This window comes from Dendropsophus ebraccatus, chromosome 7 (assembly GCF_027789765.1).
Source record: "Dendropsophus ebraccatus isolate aDenEbr1 chromosome 7, aDenEbr1.pat, whole genome shotgun sequence".
Classification (NCBI taxonomy): domain Eukaryota; kingdom Metazoa; phylum Chordata; class Amphibia; order Anura; family Hylidae; genus Dendropsophus; species Dendropsophus ebraccatus.
Genome location: NC_091460.1, coordinates 102622651 through 102636871, shown reverse-complemented (window position 1 = coordinate 102636871; position 14221 = coordinate 102622651). Strand labels below are relative to the sequence as shown.

The following is a 14221-nucleotide window of genomic DNA, read 5'->3' as shown; positions in this document are numbered from 1 at the left end:
ATCAAGGCCATTGTAACAACAGCCGTGATTACTACGGAACTTACGTAGTGGTACCTTCTAAAGAATTCATAGTATAAACTCCGGCCGGGATCCCTCGCGGCGCCGTAAGAAACTGACATAAGTTATCTGCGGCCACTATTCATTGAATAGTAGCGGCCACAGAAAACCCTGTCAGTTTACAAAATGAAGCGTGTGGCTCCACACGCTCCAATGTGAGCAGCGGGAAATTCGGATGCGGGAGCACACGAATGCTCCTGCATTCGAATTCAGTGGCAGTAAAGATCATCTGGCCGGTACTGCAGGCAGGGTCAGGGAACTGTCAGTGTCTTACAGAGTGGGAACATAGCCTTAAAGGGGTTGCCAGCGAAAAAAGAATTTCGCTGGTGCTATGTAAATAAACATTTAAAGGGCATTCAAGGTAAAATAACTAATTCCCTATCCACACATAGGTAGCAGAGATGCTGCTGAAAAAATGTTACTTTTTTAAAGCAGCCTGCATTTTTTTTACCCTTTATCCACATATAATTCAGCTAGAATCACCTCATTTAGTTTCTCCTTTCTGTCTACAAAATTCCTTATATCCTTTACTGCACTTGGGTCATGTGATCTCATGGTGACCCACTGGTAAATCTATGTCTTTCTGTGCTATCACTGAGGTCCCCTTCTCTGCCAGAACTTCCAGTTCTGGCTGCAAGGACTGCTCCACATGATTTCATGATTTCCAGGACTAAGGCTGCATCCAACTTCTTCAGCCACCGGTATGGAAATGTTGAGCGTTCGGGTTCCGACAAACCTTACATGCTCATCTCTAATCTCTAAGGGTGCCTTCACACATACAGTATCACAACAGGGGGGCAGTGCACTGATTGGCTGAGCAGGACGTCAGGGAGCCAAAGAAGCAGACAGGAGCACCGGCAGGTAATGTATTAGCCTGGCAGGGGTGGGTTGAGTGGGAAGGGGCTACTTTCTCACAGCGGAAAAAGGCAGAGTATCTCAGCAAATTTTGCTGCAGAGCTGCAATACTGTACATGTAAAGGCACTGTTTGGAAAATTCTTTCTGCCATGGCCCGGGATTAGCTGTGAGCCGGTGGTACAGCAAGGTGGGCTTGGGTACACTTGGTCACTTGTCACGATGGCCAGGAGTGGTGTTAGTACCCACCCCCAGACACACAGGCAGTACGCCCAAGTGTAAGGCTGCATTCACATGTTCTGTGTTTCACATATAACAGAGACATGGAAGGCCTGTAACGGAGTTCCTCCTGCATGGGCAGTATCTCTATTGTGATGCTGAGAGCGGGGGAAATGTATGAATATGCATCATGCTGTAATGACAGAGCCGCATGGCCGCTTCATTACAGCGAGGCGCATATTCAAACATTTCCCCCCCTTTCAGCATCATAGCAGAGATGCTGCCATGCGTGGGGGAAGACAATTTCATTACAGGCCTTGCACGTCCGTGTTCCATGTAAAACGCTGAACGTGTAAATGCAGCCTTAGGTGTAGGTGCAGTGTAGGTGCAAGTGCGGCGAGCAGTGTCGGACTGGAGTGCCTTGGGCCCACCAGGGGAAATCATTCTTGGGGCCCACCCTTCTGCCACCATACTTATCTATGGTAACATTAATAAGGGTACATAATGGTGCGTTTACACAGGCAGATTTATCTGACAGATTTTGGAAGCCAAACCCCGGAATGGATTTGAAAAAGGGAGAAATCTCAGTCTTTCCTTTATGACCCGTTCCCTGTTTATGGTCTGTTCCTGGCTATGGCTTCAAAAATCTGACAGATAAATCTGCCTGTGTAAACGCACCATAACACGGTGTGATATGGGGCAGCATAGGGCTGCAAATGATTGCTAATCAGCAGGGCAGGTGATGTGCAGCCGACAGCAATGATCTAAGGGCCCTTTTACACAGAAAGATTATCTGACAGATTATCTGCCAAAGATTTGAAGCCAAAACCAGGAACAGACTATAAACAGAGATCAGGTCATACAGGAAAGCCTGAGATTTCTCCTCTTTTCAAATCCAGTCCTGGCCTTGGCTTCAAATCTTTGGCTGATAATCTGTCAGATAATCTTTCTGTATAAAAGGGCCCTTAGCCGCACAAAAAATCAAATTAGCCAACTATGGGGCATTTGCTTTCATGTCAGCAGATCTCTGGCACTTTTACATGGGCTGACCATCGGCTGAATAGACTTCCTAGGAGCACTTGTTACCAATTATTGGCCGGTGACCACAACCATTGCTACCATATTGTTACTGACCAAATCTGCTATACTAAGACCAATGAACACCGCACCAGATTACAAGTAACAAATAATACCACCACATACTGACTAACACCGCCAAATACTGACTAACACCGCCACTGGTACTGAATAAAATCCTCTGAACAAAGATCAATATCCCCTCATACAGTCATATAGAGGTAGCCACAGCTCTACACAGGCTCTATACTCCATATACATTACAGTGCACATAGATTTAGCGACTCACAGGGGACATCTTCTCTGATCAGAGTTCTTCCTTTTTCATCTTCTTCTCCATCTGTCCTGGGCCGTTATGAGAACTTCTCCGAGCCACGAATCCACAGAATCTGCCAGAGAAATATATTAGGCTCCTCACTCTGTCACCATCCTCATCTCTCTACACACTACACATCTGTCATCTGTATTGGCCCCTTTACACCTTCTCTCAGTGGTTAGCCCTGACTATTTGTAGTGTGTGTGTGTGTGTGTATATATATATATATATATATATATATATTATATATATTGTGTATATATATATATATATATATATATATATATATAATGTGTAGACACCTTGTAGATGGCCCCTTGTTCAGTCCTCCATATAGATGGCCCTGTGTGCCTCTACTATAGTAGAAATCCCCCTCTGTGTAATCCCCTTACAGTAGATGACAACCTCTGTGCATTCCCTATATCAGGTTTAGGGAACCTCGGCTCTCCACCTGTTGCAAAACGGCAACTGCCATCATGCCTGGACAGCCAAAGCTAAAGCTGTAGTTGTGCAACAGCTGGAGAGCCAAGGTTCCCTATTCCTGCCCTATAGTATATGGCCCCCTCTGTGTAGTCCCCTTATAGATGACCCCTCTGTGTAGTCCACTAAAGTAGATGCCCCCCTCTGTGCATGCCCTATTGTATACACACCGCACCCAGTATAGTTACCCTTATAGATGCCCCCCATTGTTGTCCCCCTCTGTGTAGTGCCCTTTATAGATGCCTCCTCAGTGTTGTCCTCCTTATAAATTGCCCCCATCCAGTGTCCCTTATAGATGGCTCCCTGTGCTGTCCCCCTTATAACTGGCCCGTGTTATCCATCCCCCCATATAGATAGCCCCCTTATGTTGTCCATCCCTACCCACCATATAGCCCCTTATGTTGTCTATTTCCCCATATAGCCCCCTTATGTTGTCCTTGCCCCATATATAGCCCCCTTATGTTTTCCTTCCCCTGTATATAGCCCCTTATCTTGTCCTTCCCCTGTATAAAGCCCCCTTATGTTGTCCTCCCCCTGTATATTGCCTCCTTATGTTGTCCTCCCCCTGTATATAGCCCCTTATGTTGTCCTTCCCTGTATACAGCCCCTTATGTTGTCCTTCCCTGTATACAGCCCCTTATGTTGTCCTTCCCTGTATATACCCCCCTTATGTTGTCATCCCAGTGTATACACCCCCTTATGTTGTCCTTCCCCTGTATATAGCCCCCCTTATGTTGTTCTCCCCTTTATATAGCCCCCCTTATGTTGTCCTCCCCCTGTATATAGCCCCCCTTATGTTGTCCTCCCCCCTGTATATAGCCCCCCTTATGTTGTCCTCCCCCCTGTATATAGCCCCCCTTATGTTGTCCTCCCCCCTGTATATAGCCCCCCTTATGTTGTCCTCCCCCTGAATATAGCCCCCCTATGTTGTCCTCCCCCTGTATATAGCCCCCCTTATGTTGTCCTCCCCCTGAATATAGCCCCCCTATGTTGTCCTCCCCCTGTATATAGCCCCCCTATGTTGTCCTCCCCCTGTATATAGCCCCCCTATGTTGTCCTCCCCCTGTATATAGCCCCCCTTATGTTGTCCTCCCCCTGTATATAGGCCCCCCTTATGTTGTCCTCCCCCTGTATATAGCCCCCCTATGTTGTCCTCCCCCTGTATATAGCCCCCCTTATATTGTCCTCCCCCTGTATATAGCCCCCCTATGTTGTCCCCCCCTTGTATATAGCCCCCCTTATATTGTCCTCCCCCTGTATATAGCCTCCCTATGTTGTCCTCCTCCTGTATATAGCCCCCCTTATATTGTCCTCCCCCTGTATATAGCCCCACTATGTTGTCCTCCCCCTGTATATAGCCCCCCTTATGTTGTCCTCCCCCTGTATATAGCCCCCCTTATATTGTCCTCCCCCTGTATATAGCCCCCCTATGTTGTCCTCCCCCTGTATATAGCCCCCCTTATATTGTCCTCCCCCTGTATATAGCCCCCCTATGTTGTCCTCCCCCTGTATATAGCCCCCTTATGTTGTCCTCCCCCTGTATATAGCCCCCCTTATGTTGTCCTCCCCCTGTATATAGCCCCCCTTATATTGTCCTCCCCCTTTATATAGCCCCCTCTGATAAAAAAAAAAAAAACACAAGACAACTCACCTAACCACACGCTCCCCCGTCGGTCGCTGGTCTCCTCTTCTCTCTTCTCCTGACAGATCAGCAGCTCCGTTGCAAAGTCCCGGCAGCGCCATCACTGACCTCAGTGTGCGCCGCGGTGGCTGGGACTTCCGGTATGCGCTCCATGAACCGGAAGTCCTAGCCGCCGCGGCGCACATGAGGTCAGTGATGGCGCTGCCGGGACTTCGCAACGGAGCTTGCGATACTCTTGTGATCGCAAGCAAATCTCTGCTTGCGGTCACAAGAGTGATTGACAGGGCGGGAAGCCTATGGCTTCCCGCCCTGTCAATCAGAACACTGCTAACATTTAACTGGAAGCGATCGTTGCGATCGCTTCCAGTTAAAAAGGGAGGTGCGACCACCGGCCCCCCTAGGAGCAGGGGGCCCACTCCAGCTCGGGGCCCACCGGGGATTTCCCCGGCCCCCCGGTGGCCCAGTCCGAGCCAGGCGGCGAGCTTTTACCACCTTGGGTGTGTGGCAATGAATAGTACCTGTATCGGGTAAACGTTTGCATTTTGCTGTCTTGTGGGAACCGAGTGACACACGATCCGGAATGTAGGCCTCACTTCTAGGTCAGCTAGCCATCAGGGTAACCCCTTAGGAATCCTAGCGCTGGCAGCAGAGTTCTTGGCTTGAAAAGCACTTGGCTGACTGCTGACTGGTTTAGAGTCCAGACTCTAGCAGGGTAAAGAATACAATAAGACAGCCCCTACCCCTAGCCCAGCATGGCTAGCTCTGAAACTCTTTTCATATAGCAAACTAATTTTCTCACTCTCTGGAATCTGACTAGTCCACTCACCAGCTACTCCTCAGACTAGAAAACGCTGACTAAACTGGCTTCTCCTTCAGCTCATATCCCCCTACGGAGCTCTAGGATTGGGGAATACACACCTGATGACATAACATAAGGGACTGGATCTCAGCCAGCTTAAAAATAATGTCATAGGATCCCACGCACCATCAATCAAACAGCAGTTAACCCACATGTTTAGCTTCTTTCAACTGTGCTACCTGAGATACTCAATACAGTGACATCTGGCGGTGGGAGCAGCACACTACAAGCTTCAGTCCCAGAGCATATAGACACACAAAGTACCGACTGATACATGCTATACTGAAACAGTGGGGCACTGCAAAAAGGCTGACCAAAAGACTGACAGAGATACTATGTGTGAACATAGCCATACACTGTAGTAACTAATAATTACAGGGAGTCAAATACCTGTACCTTGTAAACAGGCATACTTTCCTTCAGGTAATTGTCTACTAGTAGGACGGCTACTATTTCCATCCATCATGAATGCTTTTATACATACTTTCAGCTACCTGTGAAATGTACTCTTCACCCTTTCCACAGATTATCTACTAATTATCTCTAATTCTATCAATAATATATTACAGCTTGAGAGAAATAAAGAACCAGCACCAGTTCACCCCATTCTGCAAATGATCACTTGGGTGGTCAGTCCCAGGCAGTACATATGTCAGGGATGAGGATCAGAGCTTTGCATTATATCCAGGTGGAAACTTCCTGCTCTTTATTTAAAGGGGAACTCCTGGTAGAGATTTTAAAAAATGAAACTTCTGCAAGAAGCATATGGCATTGCTTACCTATCCATCCCAGTTTTGAAACTACCAAAATTCCATTTGTTTTGGGAGGGTTTTGTTCTGTATTGTGTTTCTGTACTTCCTGGTTGAGCAGTTCCCAGAATGCACTGCTTTCCTTCAGCTGTTCATCACAGTCCCAGAGTTGCTACACCTGCTTTTGGCCGGTCAGAGATGGTGAATCACTCAGGGGATTGGGGGATCCAGCCAAGCCTGAATTAAATACATAACAGTATGTTTACGCCCTGGATTTCCTATCTTCTTTTTTGACGTATACTTTTTTTTTTCTTACAAAACTTTAATGTGAACATTTGTTGCTGAGCATTGTATTTAATGCTTGTCTTGCTGTGTGTTCATGATAATTGCTGCCAGTCTTCGGTAACCCAAACCAGGGTCACATAAAGGCTTATAAGGAATTTACATTACACACAAAGCAAATTGCTTCGCTTGCTCAGCATTCAGCTCATGCCGGGACCTTAGATCTCCATGTCACTCCCTGCTGCTTCACCCCAGGTGTCTGGAAAAGCTGGATCAAGTCCTGGGAAACTGGAGACAGCTTTTCCAGGCACATGACTGGAGACAGCTTTTCCAGGCACCCGGGGTGGAGCTGCAGGAAGTGGCATAGAGATCAAAGGCAGCCGGCGCGTAAGCCAAATGCCGAGCAAACAAAGCAATGTGCTCTGTTTGTAATGTAAATTCGCTCATCTCTATGAGGAATCCATCATACAGATTAGCACAATTGGAGCATGCTTGAGTCCGATCATTCGGCATTTGATTACAAGTGGTTGAAGAAACTGGACACAGCCCTAGGGAGTCCTAGAAAACATGGATACAGCCATAGGCCATAGACTATCCATGTTTTCCTGGACTTTCTAGGCCGGCATCCAACTTCTTTAGCCGCTGATAATCAATTGCCGAACGATCGGACTCCAGCATGTTCCAATTGTGCTCATCTCTAATCCATAACAATATCAGTATAACAAATTAATATAAACATTATCCCTCATTACCTATATATGAGTTTCTCCAGGGAACTCATGATGGTAGTAGCTCCACAACAACACAAAGTAAAATCACTTATACAACACAAACACACACTGCTTCAATCGTTTCATGTTACAACATTATGGTGCAGTTGGATGACTCTTGGCCTCCTGAACAATACCCTATATTGAGGTTTGCTCTCCAGTTATTTCTCCCCCTTTTCTTTCGTAGTAATTAAACTTTCCTGCCAATCGAGCTGCTCTTAAACCCTTTTTGTCAGACTAATGACAATTTTCAAATGAAACAATTGCTAAACTATCTGTTAACAGTGATAAGTCACCTGGCCGTGAATAGCCGCCGTATTAAACAGCGATAAATTAAAGCTCTTACAGCTAAGCTATGGTTTTAGTGTTACTGAGCATTGATTTTTAGAGACCTATTGTTCAACCAGTATTGGAAAAAAAAAGAGAGAATAACAGCCTAGAACATGTCAACAATACGAAAAATCGATTGATTTATGTCATTGTCAGTAATAGGGATGGTGCGCGCTCTGTTCCTAACTGCAAAGCGTAAACCAGAAAAAAAAAAAGAAAAATAAAGAATGCCCTAATCTATTTAGCAGACTATTCGTCTGTTAAAGTGGTGAAAAGTTCTTTTTAAAGTGTACCTCACACATTTTTTTGAAGAAATAAACAGGGGGTTTTGATCCCAAGTAGTTTTGCAATATACTTAATTTCACATTTTCTGTTTAAATCAACATGATACATGTGGCCACTAGGTGTCTCCCTTCACTGTGCATGCAGCTGCTGCAGGTCAACATTCAGTAGCAGAGAATCCTGGGGTGCTCACATTGTATGGTCAGCTCTCCTGTCACACAGCACCAAAACCTCTGTAACCATACAGTGACATTATACTGGCTTAATTATTACATAACAAAGAGCATTGTCTCCTGGTAAGCTGCAGAGCTGATAATATTAATAGCCCTCATTTGATATACAACCTGCTTGATGAACAGGTGTCTTTCCTTGTGTTGGCTCACTTAGGACTGGGACTTCCTGTGTTTGGTCTCTTTTTTTTTTTTTGAACAGAGAAAAGACCAAATATTGACACGGAGAAAGCATGGACCTTAGTGTGGCCTTATATATAATGTTGATTTAAACATAGAACGCGTTATAAAACAAACGCGTCGGATTCCCGCTGTCTGCTCACTCCGTGCAACGGGTGGATACCTCCTAAGGAACGCCTGGAAAACCAATGGCTGTATCCCAGTTTTCCAGGCGTTCCTTAGGAGGTATCCACCCGCTGCACGGAGCGAGCAGACAGCGGGAATCCGACGCCGATCGTTCTGGTTCTCACGAACCAGAAATCCGAAAAGTCCGCTCATCTCTACTGATCACATCTCCTGTTGATTTCTTTAAAAAAAAAATAAAAAGGTGCACTTTAATTTATTATGATAGAATTTAATATTATTGAAGGAAAACATGTAGCCAACCAAAAAATAGCTTTTTGATTGCTTTGTATTTAGTTTTGTGATGGAATCAAAGAAAAAACGCAAATATTTCCATCTCCATTCACTGTGCAGTTTCAGTAACATTTCACCAATGATGCCTAAAATAAATCTCTAGATGTCACACTGACAGCAGGTATGCAGAGAGCCGGGCTGAATACACAATGAAAGCTGCCCTGTGATTGGTTGCTACGGGCCATAAATCTCCATAATTAGTTTTTGTTATAATAGACATTGAACATGAAACTGACATTGAGTTTATCATTTCCAGCAAATTCCACCCGTGAAATCTCTGCTGCTATAACCTGGGTGTGTGATCCACATTATCACAGTAAAATAATAATATGAAAAGAAAGCCGAAATGTCAGTCACATGTTTGCCCTTGTTCATTAAGATATTATGGGAAGCAACTAATTTAGTTAATTAATGCTATAATGAAGCTTCTCTAAGATTAGTTCGGAAATTTCCAACATGATGACATTATTCTAGAGACTTGGGATTTCTTTCAGCTTTGCAGAACGATGAGCCATACACTAAAAGATATCAATGTCAAACACTTTCTACTTGTTGAACATACATCAAAAGTTCAGTTTTCAGTATCATTGTTACAGTTATATACTATATATTGTTATATATGAAACAGAGATATCTATAATGTAGAAAGGGACCTAGAAGACTAAACAGGTTCACTAAAAGCATAGTACTTAGTCATAATCATATTAGCTACTTCATATTTTTTATTTTATGGTCTCGGGAAAAGGTTTCTTCTATCGATCACTTAAACTTGGCAGCTTGCCCAAACACCGTCTAGTCCAGGCGGAGCGGACTGTAAAATCCAACTGAAATTACAACTATATTACAGAGGCTGAAACAAATGTCATCATACTTGTTCATAACTCATAAGCTCCATGGTAATGTCAGTCCAGTTTGGTTGGAGTTTTTCTTATACTGTTTATTGTGTTTATAATAAGAAAAATAATCAGGGGTTTTAACAAAGTAATATGTAAAATAAAATGGTTAAAGAGAACCTGTCAGTCGAGATGCTGTGGCAGAGCCCGCCCGACACCCTGGTGGAGCCCGGCATAGGTAACCATCCCTGGGAGTCCTGCTGCTGGATCTGTACCCTGGGCAGAAAAATCACGGCCCGAAGCGGAGCACGTACCTTATGCAAAGCAGGTGAGATGAGTCCGATGCCCATAGATAATGACTGGAGCAGTCAATTCTATGGACGTCGGACTCATCTCTCTTGCTTTGCATAAGGCACGTGCTCCGCTTCAGGACGTGATTTCTCTGCCCAGGGACCAGATCCAGCAGCGGGTCTCCAAGGAATGGTTACCCATGCCGGTCTCTACCGGGGTGTCGGGCGGGCTCCGCCACGGCATTCCGACTTACAGGTTCCCTATAAGTTTGTTAGAGACCAAAATTTTCCTACGTTCATAACTAATTTGTAAAGATGGCAGCTGCACATATTATTACACATAAAAAAACAAAAAGAGCATATACTTTCCTGTCTACACTCCCCTACAGGTCCTCCTACAGGTCTCCGGTGTTCCACGCTAGTTTGTTTTGTGTTTATTTACTTATCAAAGCATGTTTTCTTCCCAATGTTACTATTAGAAATAAAAACAGCAACACTAGAATGAAAACATGCTGTCATAAAAAAATATAGGTAAAACAAGCTGGCAGGGTAGAAAACAATAGATGGGATCCCCATGTATGCCAATTGCTTTCTACCCTGCCAGCTTGTTTTGTGTATTTTTTCGCTTGTATTTATGTTTTTTCGTTTCCAACAGGAACATTGAAATAAAAACATGCTGTCATAATGACCTTTATGCTGTTGTAATAAAGGTTTAGTAAATTTAATTCAACCAATCAATTACCACTTATTAAAAGTTATGCTTGTTCAGGAGGCACAAGACACAAAGAGACAGTTGGTAATATTTCACCTCTCACCATTAGAGCGTTACAAGAGATGCACGTTCGTCCTAGATGGCATCCTGGTCTGGGCGCGCAATGTGTGGAAATGGAGAGAGAGAGGCTGACAGCCTTGTGAAATTGTTGGTGCACAAGGATGTCAGCCTCTCTTTCTTTCCATTTCCTTGCATCGCGTGCCCAGACTGGGACGTCAGAGTCATAGAGGTGAAATGTGCATCTCCTGTAACATTGGAATGATAGGAGGTGCACTATCACTAACTGTTTTGTGTCTTGTGCACAGTGAAGACAACAAATACCCCCTGGGGACAATGAGTATAACTTGCATCAAGCACACTGTTCATTTATTGGTTTAATTCATGTTACTGAACCTTTATGCCACCATGTTTTCATTCCAATATTGCAGCTAAAAACAGCAACATTGGAACAAAAACATGCGATCATAATTAAATATACACAAAACAAGCTGGTGAGGTAGAAAGCAATCGGCATACATGAGGATCGCATCTATGCAAAGCTAACATACAGAAAACTACCTGAATGCAACTGCTTAATACTTTTAAATAATATAAATTATATTATTTTACAGGATTAAGAAAACTTCGGGTTTATCAGAACTGAACAGAACGTTTGCTTCAAAGTTCAGCAAACTCGCAGAACCAAACTCTAGTCATAATTAATGTCAAGAAAAGCAAGTTAGGAAATGAAAGACAAACACTACAATATAGCAGGCCTAAGGGGGCGTCCGCAAATTTGCAGATGTTACGGGCAGGGAAGGAATGTAATGGATTCGTTCCTGGCCCGGCATGATGTGTCAATATCATGCTGACAGCGGAGAAACTTTTTAAGTCGCCGCAGCACTCCTTCCCTGTCCATGTAAATGCCCCCTAAGGGTACAATGTACACTTTGGAGCCAATTTTTATTTAATTCCCATTCTCCAATCATAAGTTTCCAATTTGTTCAATATAACTATAATGTAGGTCTTTAAAATGGATTATGTGGACGAAAAAAATGCCATTCATTTATTCACTTCACAGCTGTAAACTTACTAAAGCACTTTAGCTGTGAAAAATACTATCTATGATGCTCCTATCCTGCTCCTCAGTCACATGGTACAGGAATCAATGGATTTTGTGGGCGGGGTTACAGATGAGGTTTTACAGCTTGTCTGGCAACAGAAGAGACAGAGATCATGTGACCTCAGTCTCAATAGGGAGGGGGAGGACAGAGGAGTTGAGACAGAGTGGACCAGGCTATGAGGATTTTTAGCAGCTTCAGAATGTGAGTCAGGATGAGCTGCAGACAAACAGCCTAATTCATGTAATAGAAACCTATTACACACTTAGATAATGGGTGGGGATTGAACAGGGTTAAATTTTTCTTAACCAGAGTTTCCCTTTAATGATGTCTTTAACGGATTCTGCAAATATGTAGTATTTTTTAACAGCTGTACTGTATATTAAATATGTATACTACTTATATATTTGCATATCATATATGTATTATTACATAACTCATATTTTTACTAGTGTCAATGTTTTATAGGCTCTCATCAAGGTGAATACCAAAGGAAACTTTACAGGGAACTGCTAAGAAATTACAATCGCCTAGAAAGACCGGTAGTGAATGACTCCCAGCCCTTACTTGTAGAGCTGCAGCTTTCTCTTTTACAAATAATAGATGTGGTAAGTCAAGTTCACTTTTGCAAAATTGAAATCTAAGAACTGTGTTGTTATTCTCCCTTCTGCAAGAAACACTTTCATTTTATTACTTTTATGGTTTTATGCTCTTGGGGATATTCTGTACACAGATGGAATAAGAAGAAGATACAAATAAAAATAGTAGCAATAAGAAATGAATAAAAACCTGTGTCTATTATACAGTATCTTTAAATTTTAAGGAAAAAAAAAACATCTTTTTAATGAAATATTTTCTCTTGAAGTAATAATACATTTTAAAAGCCAGAAATACAAACCAGTAAATGAAAGAGGAAAATCAACAACTTGGTACTCTTGGTCCCCTCTTCTCTTACGTTCGCAGTGTCCATTTGCCTATGGCACAACAATCACTGATCTCAGGGAGACCAGCTAAAGAAGACACTGTAGGCTGCTTGATAAAGCGCTCAACACAGTGAAATCCTAGGTAAATTGCCCCCTGGGAAATATAAATATGCAGAAAGGTATTTGGCACCTCAACTGAGATTTGGCGCCTCAACTGAGAGTTTCAAAACACAGGACTAGCCAAATGTCTTTTCAGGGAAGGACCTAGCAGAGGGGTGGCTCTAGTAAGGAGACCACCAAATCCACCATATTAAGTGGTCCTTTCAGTCAATATCCAACTAAATTACGAATCTAAACCCAAAGCCAGATATCCATCCACAGACAGCTGTTTCAGGGTGTTACCCTTTAACAGTATGTAGTGGGATTCTGGCTAGTGGGAGCGATGCCTAGTAGACCACTCAGGCCAAATTATCACTGATCTCTGGGAGACCAGCTAAAGAAGACACTGTGGTTTGTTTATTAAAGTGCTCAATACATTACCCCCCGGGAGTCTAAAGACACAGGACTAGCCAGCCACAGACAACTGTTTTTGGGTGTTGCCTCTCAACAGTGTGGAGTAGGATTCTGGCTAGGCGGAAGCAATGGGCCAGTGACTGGGAGTAGACAGGCGCGGTGTGCGGGAACCGGACCATGGTTCAAAAAAAGGACTGAGGCATCATTATCCCTGTGCTGGCACCAGTCTATTGATATAAAAATCTTAAAGAGATGTACTGTACCTAATGGTACATTCGCTTTAAACATCAGGGCCCAACATAGGCCAACAAGAGCATAATCAGGTAGAAGTCTCTTAACATTGCTCACACTTAAAAAACAAAACAATCATAAAAACAATAGAGTATAAATGATTAGCTCTGATCAGAACCCTAGCCAGGGTTTTCTAAGTCATGGTGAAGTGATTCTGAAAAAAGTAAAAGTTTAAAGATCTGTCACCATTTCAGATATATCCATTTAGGCAGTGTCTTTTGCAATGAAATGACAATTCTAGAATTTTTTCTTAGAATTCTGTATTGCGCCATCCCTCTGTTATTCCTCTTAAATATTCATAACCTCACAGCTGGATGTTACCAATCCCCTTGGCACAAGAGTTGTCTCTACAGATTGGCCACAGATTTGCCAGCATGTGTCCCTACATACTCCCAGTTGGTAACACCCCAGTGTCAATTTATTCATAGAATTGCACAACATTGGTCAGTATAGGCAATATAATGAGTTTTTAAAGAAACCCTTTAAATCACCCCCTTTCCCTTTATACAAAAAAGGTAAAAGAAAATAAACATATTATATATTAAAGTGTGCAGAATTTTCTGATCTATTAAAATATAGATATCAGATCCTTTGGTTTGGGTAATAAAAAATTCCCTTTGAGTATTTCCAAGGTTTTTATTGTAAGCATAGTACGAATCATCAGCAATGAAATAACTAATGCTAGGCGATCTGACATCAGATTGAACTATGGCCATC

The 14221-nt window shown here is 43.2% G+C and overlaps 1 protein-coding gene across 1 annotated transcript in view; it reads left to right on the top strand.

The window, feature by feature from the left end:
• The first annotated feature begins 9807 nt into the window (after nt 1-9807).
• LOC138796583 (neuronal acetylcholine receptor subunit alpha-7-like) overlaps nt 9808-14221 on the top strand; it is a 70950-nt gene continuing 66536 nt past the window's right edge. Inside the window, exons 1-2 of the mRNA XM_069976192.1 lie at nt 9808-9853; nt 12246-12385. Coding sequence (XP_069832293.1) covers nt 9808-9853; nt 12246-12385 — 186 coding nt within the window. The remainder of the gene's footprint in view (nt 9854-12245; nt 12386-14221) is intronic.